The 15,056-nt window shown below is 41.1% G+C and overlaps 1 protein-coding gene across 2 annotated transcripts in view; it reads right to left on the bottom strand.

Moving 5' to 3' along the window:
* Nucleotides 1-8,936: 8,936 nt before the first annotated feature.
* gphb5 (glycoprotein hormone subunit beta 5) overlaps nt 8,937-15,056 on the bottom strand; it is a 31,358-nt gene continuing 25,238 nt past the window's right edge. For both annotated transcript variants that reach the window (XM_030044725.1, XM_030044726.1), the window contains one exon: nt 8,937-9,849. In XM_030044725.1, the coding sequence (XP_029900585.1) occupies nt 9,658-9,849 (192 nt within the window). In that variant the 3' untranslated portion in view covers nt 8,937-9,657. The remainder of the gene's footprint in view (nt 9,850-15,056) is intronic.

Raw genomic sequence — 15,056 nt, forward strand, 5'->3', positions numbered from 1 at the left:
TATTGTGTTGTTGCTGTAGTTCTGAATGGCTTTGAGGAAACGCCGGCAGAGGTTTGGAGCAGATCATGAAGAACTTTAAAAATGTCTCAAAGTGCGACACCCTTGCCCGTTCTACAAATCCTGTGCAACACACGGTCCACGTGGGAAAATTCTCAAGCACAACGTGGCGCATTTTGCACATTTGGGGCTTTAACTCCAACCCCACAGCAGACATCACACACATTTCCATTAAAAACACGACACTCACCAACACGCCGGTATATTGAGTATAAATGCCCAGAGCTACCAGATGTTATATTACATTGTCGGGCGACAATTGTCTTGTGAGATGTGAACCGGCTTTTATTTACTTCAGAGCAGTCAACAGAACCGCTCGCCGATTTGCATTTGAACACCGTCGGCTCTTCATACGCTCGGATGTAATATGCATAAAACCGAAAGGGAAACACAGCCAGAGATGACAAAGCCAGTGGCTATCCGAGGCACAGTGGCTCCCCGGAGAAATCATCTTTGACGACAGCACCGCTCTGCCATTTCTCTCCGTCGCGGGCCGTGCTCTCAGATCCCTGCCGCGCCCGGGTCTCTGCAGGGGCAACTGTATAATTCATAACTCCAGTTGGTACCTGTCAGGCTGTTAGGGAGGCGGCGGAGGGGAAGTTGCCCTTAAGCTCTGAGTGCAAATCAGCTTACCTGCCCTTAATCCCAACCTACAGTTCATTAGTGAGGAAAATTGGGAAAACTGACCCCGCATCAGTGACCTAGATAGAGACTTCTTTTTTTTTGCTCGGGCCCTGTACATCACGGTCTGGGAGAGAACTCGACTCTTGAAGGGTGTCACTTAAATTTGTGGGAAGTACATGACGACCTGGCAGCTCTGACACAGCTCTCAGATACTGTTGGAGATTTGAGCGCTCCGCTTCGGTCAAGAAAACCTGGATATGTGTGACTCCCTGTGTGGGATAGTTTGGCAAAATGAAAGGCTTTGTCGCCAGTGACCCCAATGGAAATAAGTCTGGTATCAATGAACAACCCTGTCAAAGCCCACAGATACTTTCATAGTCATTTTGTGTTATGGGGCAGTAAAAATCTGGTGTACTGACCCTATAAAAAAATCGGAAAATTGTTAGAATAGGCTCATTTTCACACTGCTCACCTCGGTCACTGTCTTACAGAGTTTCTACAGCCTTGCATGTCCCACTGTCCCCGAGCAGATGTTACAGCCTTCAGGTTGGGAATCTCTGCTGATGGTTAAACACTGACCAACACTGCAAAAAAAATCTCCATCTTACAGTAACTAGTCACTGAGTTTCACATTCAGTGTTCAAATCTCGTTTTTCTCCAAATAAGGTTAAAAAAAAAAAAAAAAATCTGCCAGCGGGATGAGATAATCCCTCATTTCCGATGTTAACCAACTTGTTTCCAGGATTTTCTTCAATCAAGTGTCATTTTCTGGATCCTAGAGGTCAGATCTGCTTTGTTGTGCCTTGTTTCAACAGATTTATACTTGTTCTCTGAAGAAAAAATCCTAAAATAAAACCCTTACGAACATATTCATTTGTTCCAACCCTCTGATACGACCCACAGGAGCGTCTCCCGATCTTGCCACTAAAAATACCGGGTTAAGGTTAGGAAAAGGTCGGGGTTAAGGTTCAGAAACATTAGCTAACATCTGCTGATATGAAAGTGAACACTGCTTTTGCTTGGATTTGAAATCGTCTTCGCAAAACTTTGACCGGTTCCTCACCCCAGACGCCTCTTTATGCAGATTTTAATGCTCCCTAAACGCTACACCACACTGTTGTTCTTTACAAGACCACTAGAGGTCGCTTAACTTTAAAACGTAACTATATGTTGTAATAAGCTGCTGTACAAACGACTGATGGGGTCGATTTTTCCTCGGAGAATGAGGATGGATATTTTTTTTTTGCAGTGTGTAGAGCCACCTCTGCCGCTGCCACCTCCTCCTCCCTCCTCCACTTCCTCTTTAGCTCTTTTCTCCTCCTGCCAAGAGCTGTTCCAGGTCAACCTCCCCCCTTCCTCCCTGCCATCACCACCCCCCTGCGGCCCAAGGAGGAAGTGGTAATGTCAGAAACGATTAGGACAACAGGGGTTGTTAGAGCAACTCTCCTGTCAGAGCCGCTGAGGATAGGGGAGGTCCAGCAGCCGAGACAGCTCCCTCTCCTTTTAACCTCTCCCTTCTTCTGTTCACACGGCAGAAAAGCCTCTGCAGCGCTCACACACCCTGCTGTTTACTTACACATTTTGTCCCCTGGTATTAGATATATGTGTCAGTGTGAGCTACTGTTTTTTTGTGCTGTGAGTCACGTTTTGGGCCTCAAAAAACTGGGAGGATCAATGGCTGCCAAGGAGAGGAAAAGACGTGTTGTCATTAAAGGACCATACCGGTGATTTTGAATGTTTGACCTATAAACCTACATTTTATATTGCAACAAACCATTTTGCAAATCATGCAGGGGAAGTAAATTTTTTACAACATAAAATAGATAGATAGATAGATAAATAGATAGATAGATAGATAGATAGATAGATAGATAGATAGATAGGTATACTTTATTGATCCCAGACTGGGAAATTCACAAAAACATAGGGACAACTTCTTGCATGAATTGGGAATCAAACCGCCGGTCTTCTGCATGGCAGGCAGAGAAACTACCCATTGAGCTAACAGGGCTAATGAATGAATATCCATTGATTTAAAATTTTGATTTTTTGATGAAAAGCCACCTTATAATGTTCTGCCTCTGCAGCCAACAAAGACATCAACCTGCATGAACCACAGAGCTGGTGCTTGAAAAGCAAACGTCTCCCTGGGGACTATTTTCCCTGGCGGAGGGACCGCTTCACTCCACCCCACCTCCACTCCACTCCATTTCAAGTCATCGTAACACAAAACAGTGCTGCTGCTTTTAGGAAAACTAATGTGGAGGAAAGTCTGAAGTCTTTGAAGGTTCATTTTCACACCGTTGTGGAATGAATGGAAACCAGCGGCTGGAGGAAAAAGGAAGGAGAAATGATACGGCAGCTCTAAAATACGACAAGTGCATACATTTTGACGATATTAGACGCATTACGGTCCTTTAAGGTCACTTTGTGTTGTGTTTTGTGACAGAAAGCCCAGTGAAGTAATTCAGCCTGTATAACATAACAAGCCTACAGTACACTTAAAGTACATTTATTTTGAAGTACTGACACGTTACGTTTTTACATTCAGAGACTACTTTTTTAACCCTTTCTTAACCCTAACACTCATGTTTTTATGGTTGTGTGTTTGCATGGCAATGTTTTGTTGTGAGAGTTCCAAAGAGCGGGACAGCGCAGTAAACTTCACTTTACATTTCCACAAACCAACAAATACGCTGACATGTCAACATGTCTGAACCAAAAACACGTCACATATCAACATTTAGACTTGGAGGCAGTGTCGCGTGACTGTTAACGTTCACACACATTAGCCCGTTAGCTGCTTTAGCCACTTTTGTTTGCTTCATTAGCTTGATTTGCCACCAAAAGTACTTGACTAAGGCTAAGTCTTGTCGTCCTGGTTAAGGTTAGGAAAGGTCATGGTTAATATTACAAAACAGCTGCTAATGTTCACTAATATTAGCCAGGTAACATTAGCCAGCTAATATTTGCTAGCAATCATGAGCTAAAAACAAATATGGCGCTTACTTTTATTTTATTTTATTTTATTTTATTTTTATTTTATTTTTTATCTATTTTATTCTATCTATTTTTTACTTGCACAGTGCTGGAGTTGTTGCAATCACATTTCACTGCTGCTGTACCTGTACATTCATGCATATGACAAATAAAAAATCTTGAATCTTGAATCTACTTGAGACAGGATCTGAGCCACTTTTTCACCACGACATGAAACTTAAAAAAGTGACATTTGATCGTAAAATGCCAACATTTCATCCTAGTGACTGGGCTGCTAATTGACGTCCTGCGATTTGTTTTCGTTCATTTAGACGCCACAGTGGGCTAATGGGTCAGAAACCGTCCTGTAATCAGAAGGTCATGGGTTTGACCCCTTTCATGTCCATATGCTGCCTTTGTAATTCACCTTGCGTGTGCTTTTTTAAATTTGTTTCCTGGTATAAGGTAGCCGTGTCAATAGATGCTACTGTGTTGTCTTGCGAGCTGAGTTTTTAAAGCCTCTAAAAAAGCCTTTTGAGTCAATAACCGGAGGATTGTCTTCGCATCAAAAAGCGTGTTGCTGTCACCGTGAAGGCTTTGCCCCGCTGAGAAACCACCAGCGCCGTCTGATCCCCGGTGTTTGGTGGCTTCATCGATATGAAGCACCGGTGTGGCCGCTAAAAACAGCAGCAGAATCCATAGCGCTGAATGATTATCTTTGGACAAATTGATGAAGTGTCAGCGATGATGTGAAGTCATCTTCGCTCAGCGTCACTCGTTTACACGACCCGGGGGGGGGGGGCGCTGGTACTGTCCCGTAGGCGGAAGGTCACAAGGTTGATCCTTGCAGACGTCTGTATGAGTCCATCAAGCCATTTTTTTTTTTTTTTTTTGGTCAAAGTGTCCTTCAGGAAAACTGTGAACCCTCTCCTTCCTCTCACTTCCTGAAAGCCTGGGATTACAGTGTAAATAGTAAAAAATCAATTCGGTCATCAATTAGCATTTTCATCATTGTACTCCTTCCTTCAGCTTTGTGTCAGGAAAGTGCATTTTTAAATCATTTGTATAAAGCTCTTCTTAATTCTTGCACCATGCTTTTTTTTTTTTTTTTTTATTTCTACTTATTTATTTACCCTTCGTCTGTTTGATTTTACTTAGGGGAGAGTGGGGTAAATAGTGCCAATTTTTACTTAAAGTGCCTTTAAAGCAAGGGGATTACAGTAATGCCTCCAACTAAAATATGCACATATAGTTTAGGATGTTGTGCATCCCTGGGAACAATCACTTTGGATCTTATATAAACTGTTTGAGAAATATAGCTTTCGAAAAAAAAGTGGTTTTGTGGCACAACTTGCCCCCGGTGCCGGGTAAATTGTGCCATTAGAGAGAATAGACTGGGGTAAATTGTGCCATTGATAATTGAAGTAAAACAGATCATTTTAATCTCATAAATGATAATGCTATATAAAAGCAAAGCAAATTCAATACAAAATTATTTATTTAACATTTATTTATTATTTTAACAAGATCACAGGCCACTTTTCTATAACAAGGCCTAGCGCCACATGAACACATACCCAGAACAAAATAAAACTTCCAAAATGAGCACCTGCAAATCATCTTCATCTGAATCTGAATAGTTTTAGTGATCAAAGGTAAGAAGACAATGTACAATAACAATAAAATACAATAAAGTAATTTATAGTATATAATCACAAGTTGTGCCACTGGCACAAATTACCCCAAGGCCCTTTGGCACAAATTACCCCAAGCCCACCATTTTGAAAAAAATGCATCCCCCAGCTGTTTTGAGCTAACATCATGCTAACTGTATAGACTCATGGTGTAGCTTACTAAAGTACTAAAACCTGTGTGAACTGTTTTCAAAGTTTTCTATAATTGTTCAAACACAGCAATCAAAAAACCTTGATCATAGAAATTTTACTTTGGAGGGCAAAAAAATGTTTTTTGAACTTAAATGTGCTTACCTCTCAAGCCATGTGTCTCCCTTCTTTGCAGGATGAGTGAAATGGATGCCTCTTCAAAAATATGTGGTCACATGACCAACTTCTTTTATGGTTTTCTAGATAACAGGGGTGGCACTACTTGCCCCTTGGCACAAATTACCCCACTCTCCCCTATATACTTACATATTATATTGTTTTTACATGCATATTTGTAATTGCTCCTGTAGCCCTTGCTTTAACTGACACTCTTTGTCTTTCCCCCATCTCTTTCATTATTCATCATCCACTTTCATTATTATTTTATTACCCTGTTTTATGTATGTGCCGCACTGTGTAACTCGGTTTGGAAAAGTGCTATATAAATAACCTTTATTATTATTATTAGCAGCAGTAGTAGTAGTTGTAGTATTTCTATGTTTGAGGTGGAAGTGACACCACTACCGGTTTATGTGTTTGTGTGAGAGAGAGAAGCAAATAGAGAGAGGAAAGAGGAGACAGGAGAGGACATTAGAGACGGACAGAGAGACGAAATACTGCGGATATTTAGTGTAAACTGTGTGGATGTGTGTGTGTGTGTGTGTGTGTGTGTGTGTGTGAGGGTGTGATTCTGCGAAACACACACACGCTTTCTAATCAGCACTGACTCCTTTTTTTTTTCAGTTGCAACCTGGACCACGTGCTTATGTCCACAATATCATGCAAAGTTCATTCAACTTATATTTAAACGCAAAAATTGGAATTTGTCAGTGTTTCCATGGCAATAAACAAATCTTTCCGACATTCTCCTGACGCGCTTGACGCCTCGGTTCAGTCAAACTGCGAGCTACATGCAGTAAAACACCTCCTCCGTTCAGGAAGAGCAGGAGCACTTTGGAAAAATTTAAAGTTTCAATCAAAAAAAAACTATCAAAGGCAACTGTGGTGAAGGTTAATTTGTGAATTAGCTGTTAAAACTGCAGCTTTTTAACTCATTTTGTGTGCTAAGAGTCCCCTTGGATGTTGTGATATATTTTTAATTGTGACTGTAACGTGTTTGAAAGTGGAGGAGCTGGTGCCAAAAAACAGATATGATGTCTTTTTTTTACTGTCACTGTCACTGTACTTTTTTCTTTTTAACATCGGTGTCACTTCAGATACGAGTTGCATCCTAGAATAAATACGAGCAGTCATCCTTAAAAAAAAGAAAAAGAAAAAGCAAACATCAGTTCAGAGCAAAGCGTGCAGGCCTGCCGTGTGAAGGTAGCCGAAGAGACAGAGGGAAGCAGAGGGGTCGAGGTTGTTTTTTTTCCTGGCAGCGCCGTACTCTCCTGCAGCCTCCAAACGCCCCTCAGCGCCGAGGCTCTGGATCTCCTTAGTGACACGTGAGTACACACTGGGATTACGTAAGCCCGTTCTCCTTGGGAATCATACGAGCAACAACACTTAGCGAGGGCTGTTTTTTTTTTCCGCCCTGCCGCTGATGACTAACCAGCAGGAAATTTGGCCTTGGAGCTCAGATTAGTTAATTAAGCGCTAACAAGCGGTCACATCATTAGGCGCCCATCAGAGCCTAATTATTCCCCGTCAATTACGACAATTGCAAGTCTCACGCTGATTGCTTTGTTTGTTGTAAAAAAAAAAGAAAAAAAATAAATAGGTGAGCTGTATTGAGGAGAGCGTGTGACATACTGAACGTGTTTTTCCACAATTTTAAGAGAAGATACTTGCATTTGAAAGGGACGTTGTAATAAATATTATATGTGCGTAATATTGTCCTGTTGAGACACGCTGAGGAGGGGAGGGGGGGTGTGTTTAGGCCTCTGTGACAGGAAACATCTGCTGTGTTTGAATGTCCTTAAAGTGGAATTGTGCATCCAGTTTGAGCTTCTCTCATGTGATTTTAAAAAATATAAGAAAGTGGGAGTGGAAATCAGAGGAGATGGGGGTTTGTTTGTTGGCTGAAAGGATGGAGGGGGATTTTTTTTTGTTTGTTTTTTCAACCTAATAATGTATTTTAAGGCGGTCATCCTTGGCTGCATCTCCAAATGGCTGAGGATGAGGAACAGAGCCAGGCTGGTGAGAAATAAGAAGCACCGGCATGTTTATGCTGCTGTGGTGTTGCTGATGGTGACCTCTGACCTCCATGTGGTGGAGGAAAAAAAACAAAAAACAACACCACATTTCTCCTTCAAAGCAGGAAGACAAAGTCACCGGTTCAATTTAAAACCCAACAAGTCATCCACCTGTGTTGGCTGCTGAGACGAGGAAATGGGAGTTTTACCTCTCACTAAACAATAAAGCAAATTAAGCTTCGGTCATAATTCAGTCATATAATTTGTAATGTAGACATGAGCCTTGACAAATTGTATGTCTTCAAGTCCCTTTGAAATTCCTCCAAAACTGAACTGGACTGCATTTGACTATAAATTCAAGGGTTCAGTTGAGTGGCAGCTTTAATTCTAATAAATCAGTTTGTTTTAGAGCAGAGGTCTTCAACAGTGCTATAGGAACTGCAGGGGGGTTGTGAAATTTTTGGCTCATTAGACAATTTTTTATATATATTTTTTTAAAAAAAATTTACCTCATTTTTCCCCCCACAAATTTAACCCTATAAAGCCTGAACTATGAAAGAATTGGAAGAAAATTCCAATTTTTTGAAATTGAACCCTTTATTTAGTCCTATAACAAAATATGTATAAAAAAAAAAAGAAAAATATTTTATTACACGACCTTTCTGGTGTATGATATATGATATGTACTTGAAGTGCCAATGGTATGGTCCAGTGTGAACAGGGGAAGTGTTCAAAGGTATACAACAGTATTCTGGTCAAGTATTGATTAAACTGAAAACGAAAAACGGAATTGAAAATGTGTATCATATATGATACAAATGGCTTTATAGGGTTAAAAGTCTTTAAATACACATTACAATGTTACAGATGTGTTTATTCATGGCAGTGGCACTAATAGGCCATCACTTATTTTTGTTTCCACTTTACCTTTTGCTGTCACTTTACCTTGCACATTAAAATAAAAACTTGAATCAATAAACCTGTGAATTAGAATAGCTTAGTATTGCATGCACAATAACAAGGTGCATTTATACATGTCACTAGGCCCAGTTTAATATAAAACACAATTTTACACAATATATATTGAAGGGGGTCCCTGCTCCATCACTCGACCCCTGGTGTAGAGGATTAATGGTCTGAAAAATAGGTGAAAACCAGTTGTTTTAGCGTGTGAACCAAACTCACAACAGTTTGTGCAGCAGAAATAAAGCACAAGAAAAGAGAAAAGCAATTATAAGAAGTGAACCGTTAACCGTTGAACTCTTGTATTGATTTTATTGATCATGCACATCTGGGTTACATTGTAAGTAGGCCAGGAAAATAAATGAAACTTTTTTCATCTACATGCAGTGGCAGATGAAGCTGCAAATTGCACATATAAAAACTACATACCTACAAAAGCGGCTTGCAGAGTAGAAAAACACACCAGCCACTCGCACAAATCTACCAGCATTTGCCTGGTGGCCGGGGAAAAAATTTCCCGCAGATTGTAATTTTTTAATTTTTTAGAAACATTTCGTTGCTGAAAAGCTGTTTTTGGTTGAGTTAAACCTCAGAGGATGGAGCCAAAGAACCACAGTTTTATACCTTAGCTAAAACCAGCACATTTGAGTGGCACAAAAATAAAAAATATAAATGCAGTTATACAGCCTCACTAATTCATTTTCATGACCGTGGCGTTGATGATCTTGGAGGCTCAGCAGGCTCGCTAATTAGCTCATCTCGATAATTCAGTATAGCTGCATGGTTTCCCTCTCTCTGTAAGGAGCTCAGGCCTCATAAACATAGTTCAGTCTAATTTTACTCCGCTGGTTTATTAGGTGCACAAACTGAGGTGAGGTTTCACTCCACCAACGCAGAATCCCAATGAAATGTTTTTAAAAGTTCAACTCCAATCTGCTTGAATAACAGTAAGACAAATCAGTGAATTCTTTGTGTAATGCCTGTTCAGGTGTGTGTGTGTGTGTCCCGTGGCAGCGTCACACGGAGGTTATGCACTCGGTGGTGCTGGTGAGGCAGACGCCGCAGTCGCACCTCAGGGCCACGGGGTAGGTGTACGCCGGGTCCACGTTGGCCGAGCAGTTGGGCAGCCGCACGGTGACCAGCCGGGTCTCGTTGTAGGTGCAGACGCGCTGGTAGGACTCGATGAAGGGCGGGTCCAGCACGGGCTTCTGCAAAGGTCAAACACACAGACTCAGGGCCAATCCCATTTCTTATTTTCACCCCTACCCCTACACTGCAAAAAGTCAAATCTTACCAAGAGTATTTGTCTTATTTCAAGTCAAAAATGTCTTATTTCTAGTCAAAATATCTCATTACACTTAAAATAAGACATGATCAGCTCAGAAGTATGTTTTTAGACAATTTTCACCTGTTTCAAGTGAAAATTTACTTGAAACAAGTTAAAATTTGCTAGAAACAAGAAACATATTCTGCCAATGGAACAAGCAAATTTTTACTTGTTCACTTGTGTCACAAGTAAAAATTTGCTTGTTCCATTGGCAGAATATGTTTCTTGTTTCTAGCAAATTTTCACTTGTTTCAAGTAAATTTTCACTTGAAACAAGTGAAAATTGTCTAAAGACAAGTTATTTCTGAGCTGATCATGTCTTATTTTAAGTGTAATGAGATATTTTGACTTGAAATAAGACATTTTTGACTTGAAATAAGACAAATACTCTTGGTAAGATTTTGACTTTTTGCAGTGTACCCCTCTTTTTGGAGTGCCTCTTGCCCCTTGCATCAAAGTCACAAAGGGTAGGGGTTGAAATACTCCCCTATGAAATGGGACAACCCTTCATCCCCGGAAACGTCATCATTAGTCATCAGTGACGTTGTAAACAGACGTAACGATTTTTTTTTTTTTTTTTGCCGGGAAATCTCAATCTCAAAATGACGTCTTCAGCTGTGGTAATCTCTCTTGCGTGGGCTGTTGGCATCTTTTTGCGGTTGTCGATAGCGAATCGGAAGAATGTAAGGAGATGTCCCCCTCCGCCTCAACAAGAATCGGGACATCCCTACCCCTATGCGTGAACGGAGGGGTGGGGGCAAGTGGTAGGGTTAAGGGGTGAATTGGGATTGGCCCTTAGACTTAGACTTTCTTTATTGTCATTGCACAAAAAAACACAGCAGTGAGTTTTTTGCAATGAAATGTCGTCGCTTGGCTTCCGGATTACAACAGAGATGGAACTGTGGGGCAGTTTAAATAATTAAAATATAATCTATATAATAATCTATATAACAGGGCCTGCTCACAGATCTGCTTCTAATGTTCCACTAACAGTCAGAATCAAAATAAATCAGAGAGAATGTTCAGTCAGGCCGGACGAGGTGGTGTAAGCCTTTGATAATCCGTTGTATAGGAAAACATTAGCATCTAATAACCATGTAAATGCTTAATCTGATCGTTTCTCTCTGTTTGGGTTTAATCTGTTATTTCTGTGCGTGTTTATGGGGGGGGGAACATGAGGTGACGTGACAGGTTTCCAGGACGGACAGAAACTCGTGATCGTGATTTCACCGATCAGCTCACCTTCAAGCGGAGAGGAGGTTTGGGTTGGAGTGAAAACCTGCAGCCTCCTGGTTCTCTGTGGCTCGTGGTTCAACACCCAGCATGAAACTATGAGTTGTTCAAATGAGCGTTTGGAAAGATGAACGAAACCGAAATCCAGCTGTTCATCGGCCAAATCAAAAGCTGTTGGATAAGTTTGAGGGCTGCCTGTTACTGGGCTAAAAGTCAAAATGGCAAAAGCGGCTCATTTCATGTTTACACTCTTACAGCCGCCCTGATGGGAGCGTCACCGCTGGCCAACATGACTTAGTCCATCCTGTATTTATATGTCTGGCAGATTAGACACTTCCCAGCATGAGGAACCACTTTGCACATGTCAAAAAAGTTTTGAGAAATGAAATAAAATGCTCCGTGGCTCCGTTAACACACATCTTGTCATATCACTTGATTCAGCCTCCGTGTAAACAGTTAAGCTGTGATCTCTGATCAGAATGACTTGAGCCGCGTTGAAGAAATACTGTCTATAACCACAGCTAGGATGTTATGTTTCCTCTTTAGCTGCCATTTCCGCAGCCATGACAACAAAAGTTATCATTTCAGGGCTTTTCTTGTAACATTTACTGTCTCTGAAGATTTCACCCCTCACTTAAGGGATGTGCTGTTTTCCTCAATGAACATCACTGATCCATCTGATCACAGGTAATGTAAGCTTATTAGCCAGCGAACCAGCCAACACAGCTGGTTCATGATTTAAACAAAAGCTTATGTGCTATTAGAGGCTGTAGAGGCTTGTACAGGGTGACCCAAAAAAACGGGAATTTTTGAAGTGCGTATTGGCAGACATGAGCAAGTGGCAGCACTGCGAGACAGTGACCTTGAGCAAGTAAACACGCCGCCATTTTAGTAACCATGGATCAGTGGAACGGACAACAGCGTGCGTTAGCCATAAAAATGTTTTATAAAAAGGGTGATAGTTTTTACAACTTAGGACGCCATGGTGCTGTTCCATCAAAACACGCGATAAAATGTTGGATTAATAACTTTGAAGAGACTGGATCTGCTCTAAAGAAGAAACCAACAGGACGACCAAGAAGTGCTCGTACTCCACAGAATTGAAAATGGGCCTCATCTGACATCCATAACTTGCTTAGGTTCACGCCAGATTTGTCAGTTTGTGATTTTTTTCTTGTGGGGCTATCTCAAGAGTAAAGTGTACACGACTCGACCAAGAACTCTGGACGGGTTAAAACAGAGAATTCAGGATGAAATTCACAGTATCCCAGCTGAGATGTTGCAGCGGTCAATGAGGAATCCCAACAGCAGATTTCAAGAATGCATTCGTACAGGAGGACGCCATCTACAGGACGTAATTTTTAAAAAATGAAAATTCCATCACTGTTTCTTAAATGGCATGTTTTAAGGTTTCAATTACTATGAATGAAATATTTTTCCTCCATCACTCTTGGTTTTATTGGATTGTTAAAAAGTTCCTGTTTTTTTTGGGTCACCCTGTATTTGTGCATTGACATGAACATCAGCTGCACTGCCGAATGAGTGTGGTGAGTAGTTCGCCATAAAAAAAAAAAAAAGACAAAACCAGCTGTTTTGAGGCTTGGATTGCAGTGAAGAGTTATTTTAACATGCCTTTGGCCACTCCAACCTCGGCACTTCTCCTCCTCGGGGGAATCATCGTCTTAAGTGCCGTGCAATTACTCTGATAACTCAAGTTGAACTTTGTGATATCGATCAGTGGAGGGGCCGAGGCGGCGACTCAACAGCAGCGTGGGCTTCGGGAGCTTGTTTTGCCCAGACTGCATCCTGATGGCTCCCATCCTCCTGTGCACCACCCGCCGTGGCCGCGTCAGTAAACAAATAAACGGCATAGAGGCTTACTCATGAAATTACCTCATCTGCACTAATGCATTACTCAGCGTGTGTAATTACTGTCATTAATCCCTGTTGTCCCCTGTTGTCAGTCATCGCTGCTGGTGGCCTCTCGCATGATGCAGCGTACGTATCATCAGGCACCGAGGGAAAGTCAAGGAGGGCGCGCTGGATGACTAATAACACAGGGCTTTAGGCCCACGGGGGGCAACGGCTGGAGATTCAAGATTCAAGATTCAAGATTTATTCGTCACATGCATGAATGTACAGGTACAGCAGCAGTGAAATGTAATTGCAACAACTCCAGCACTGTGCAAGTAAAAAATAAAAATAAAAAATAAAAATAATAATAATAATAACGATAATAAAATAAAATAAAATAAAAATAAAGATAAAATAGAAAGAATATATGACATTCCTATATACAGTGAACAACCTGTATACAATATACAACAATATACAAAAAGTACAAATAAGTAGAGGGTAAGTACAGCTTCCTGTATCACAGTGACGTGAATGAAAGCGACAAATCCACCTGAATTTATCTGCAGCCACATCACAATGACGATATTTTCCAGGTATCTCTTTTTGTTCCTCTGGTGGTTGAGTTATTTGCCGTTGTTTGCACACAAACAATCCACCAGTAGGTTTCCGTGATGGTGCGACCCCGTGTTTGCGAGGAGATTTAGTGATGTAGCTCGCAAAGCCTCTTTCGGTTCGTTATAATCCTGTTCTGCTGTTGTAGTCCAGTCATTTTATGAAAAAACCTAGGACAAATTGCAAGAGAAGCAAACTCAACTGATTTTGTATCCTCAGTTTGTCCTGAGTGAGGGGAGAAAGTCCCAAGGAATCCCATTGGTGGAAAGTTTTGAAAATCACCTATTTATGACCACATATTACCAAAAAACACTGTTTTTAACACACAGGGGAAAGGGGTTCAAAATTTTATTTTCAGATATCACTATAAAAATTCACAAGTTGATTGCACACACAAAAACAAGAAAAAAAGTCAATTACAAGTTCTTTGAATTATTCTGTTTCACATGCATATCACACATTATCTGATTTGATATGCACTAATTGGAATATAAGGAATAAATGCCAGAAGAGACATTTAAACAGTGAATTAAAAGGTTACTATATATACAGTAACCTTGAATTAAAAGGTTACTACATAACAGTGAATTAAAAGGTTACTGTATATATAGTAACCTTTTAATTCACTGTTTAAATATCTGTTCTGGCATTTATTCCTCATATTCCTTATTAGCGCATATCAAATCAGATAATGTGTGATATGCATGTGTAAACAGAATAATTCAAAGAACTTGTAATTGACTTTTTTTCTTGTCTTTGTGTGTGCAATCAACTTGTGAATTTTTATAGTGATATCTGAAAGTAAAATGTTGACCCCTTTCCCCTGTGTGTTAAAAACAGTGTTTTTTGGTATTATATGGTCATATAGAGCTGATTTTCAAAACTTTCCACCAATGGGATTTCCTGGGACTTTTTATTCCCTCACTCAGGACAAACTGAGGATACAAAATCAGTTGAGTTTGCTTCTCTTGCAATTTGTCCTAGGTTGACCCCAATTTTGGCCTAAAATTACTGGACTATTGCACTAATTGAAAGTTGGCAGCCGGATGCCTGGAATACAGGAGTGTAAGCGCTCATGCAGGAGGGGGATAGATGCAAGAGGAGGCTGTCCTGTAAAAAAGAGTCCAGATCGGATGCTGCATGACCCCCGCAGTGTCCCGGAGCGAGGCGTTGAACCCCCGCGCTGCGCTCTGACCTCTGTGCGGAGGCAGCAGGTGAAAGCATGAGTCTCCTCCCCAAGGGCGTCGAAAGAGCGCCACAAAAATAGCAGGGACCTACGATCTGCATGCTCGCTGGGGCTGCGGCGATAAAGCAGAAAGAACCATGAGCCTCCTAAATGTGTCGTGTCACAGGACGCGACAACGTGCCGGGATTCAAACTTGAGAT

This window comes from Myripristis murdjan, chromosome 22 (assembly GCF_902150065.1).
Source record: "Myripristis murdjan chromosome 22, fMyrMur1.1, whole genome shotgun sequence".
NCBI lineage: Eukaryota > Metazoa > Chordata > Actinopteri > Holocentriformes > Holocentridae > Myripristis > Myripristis murdjan.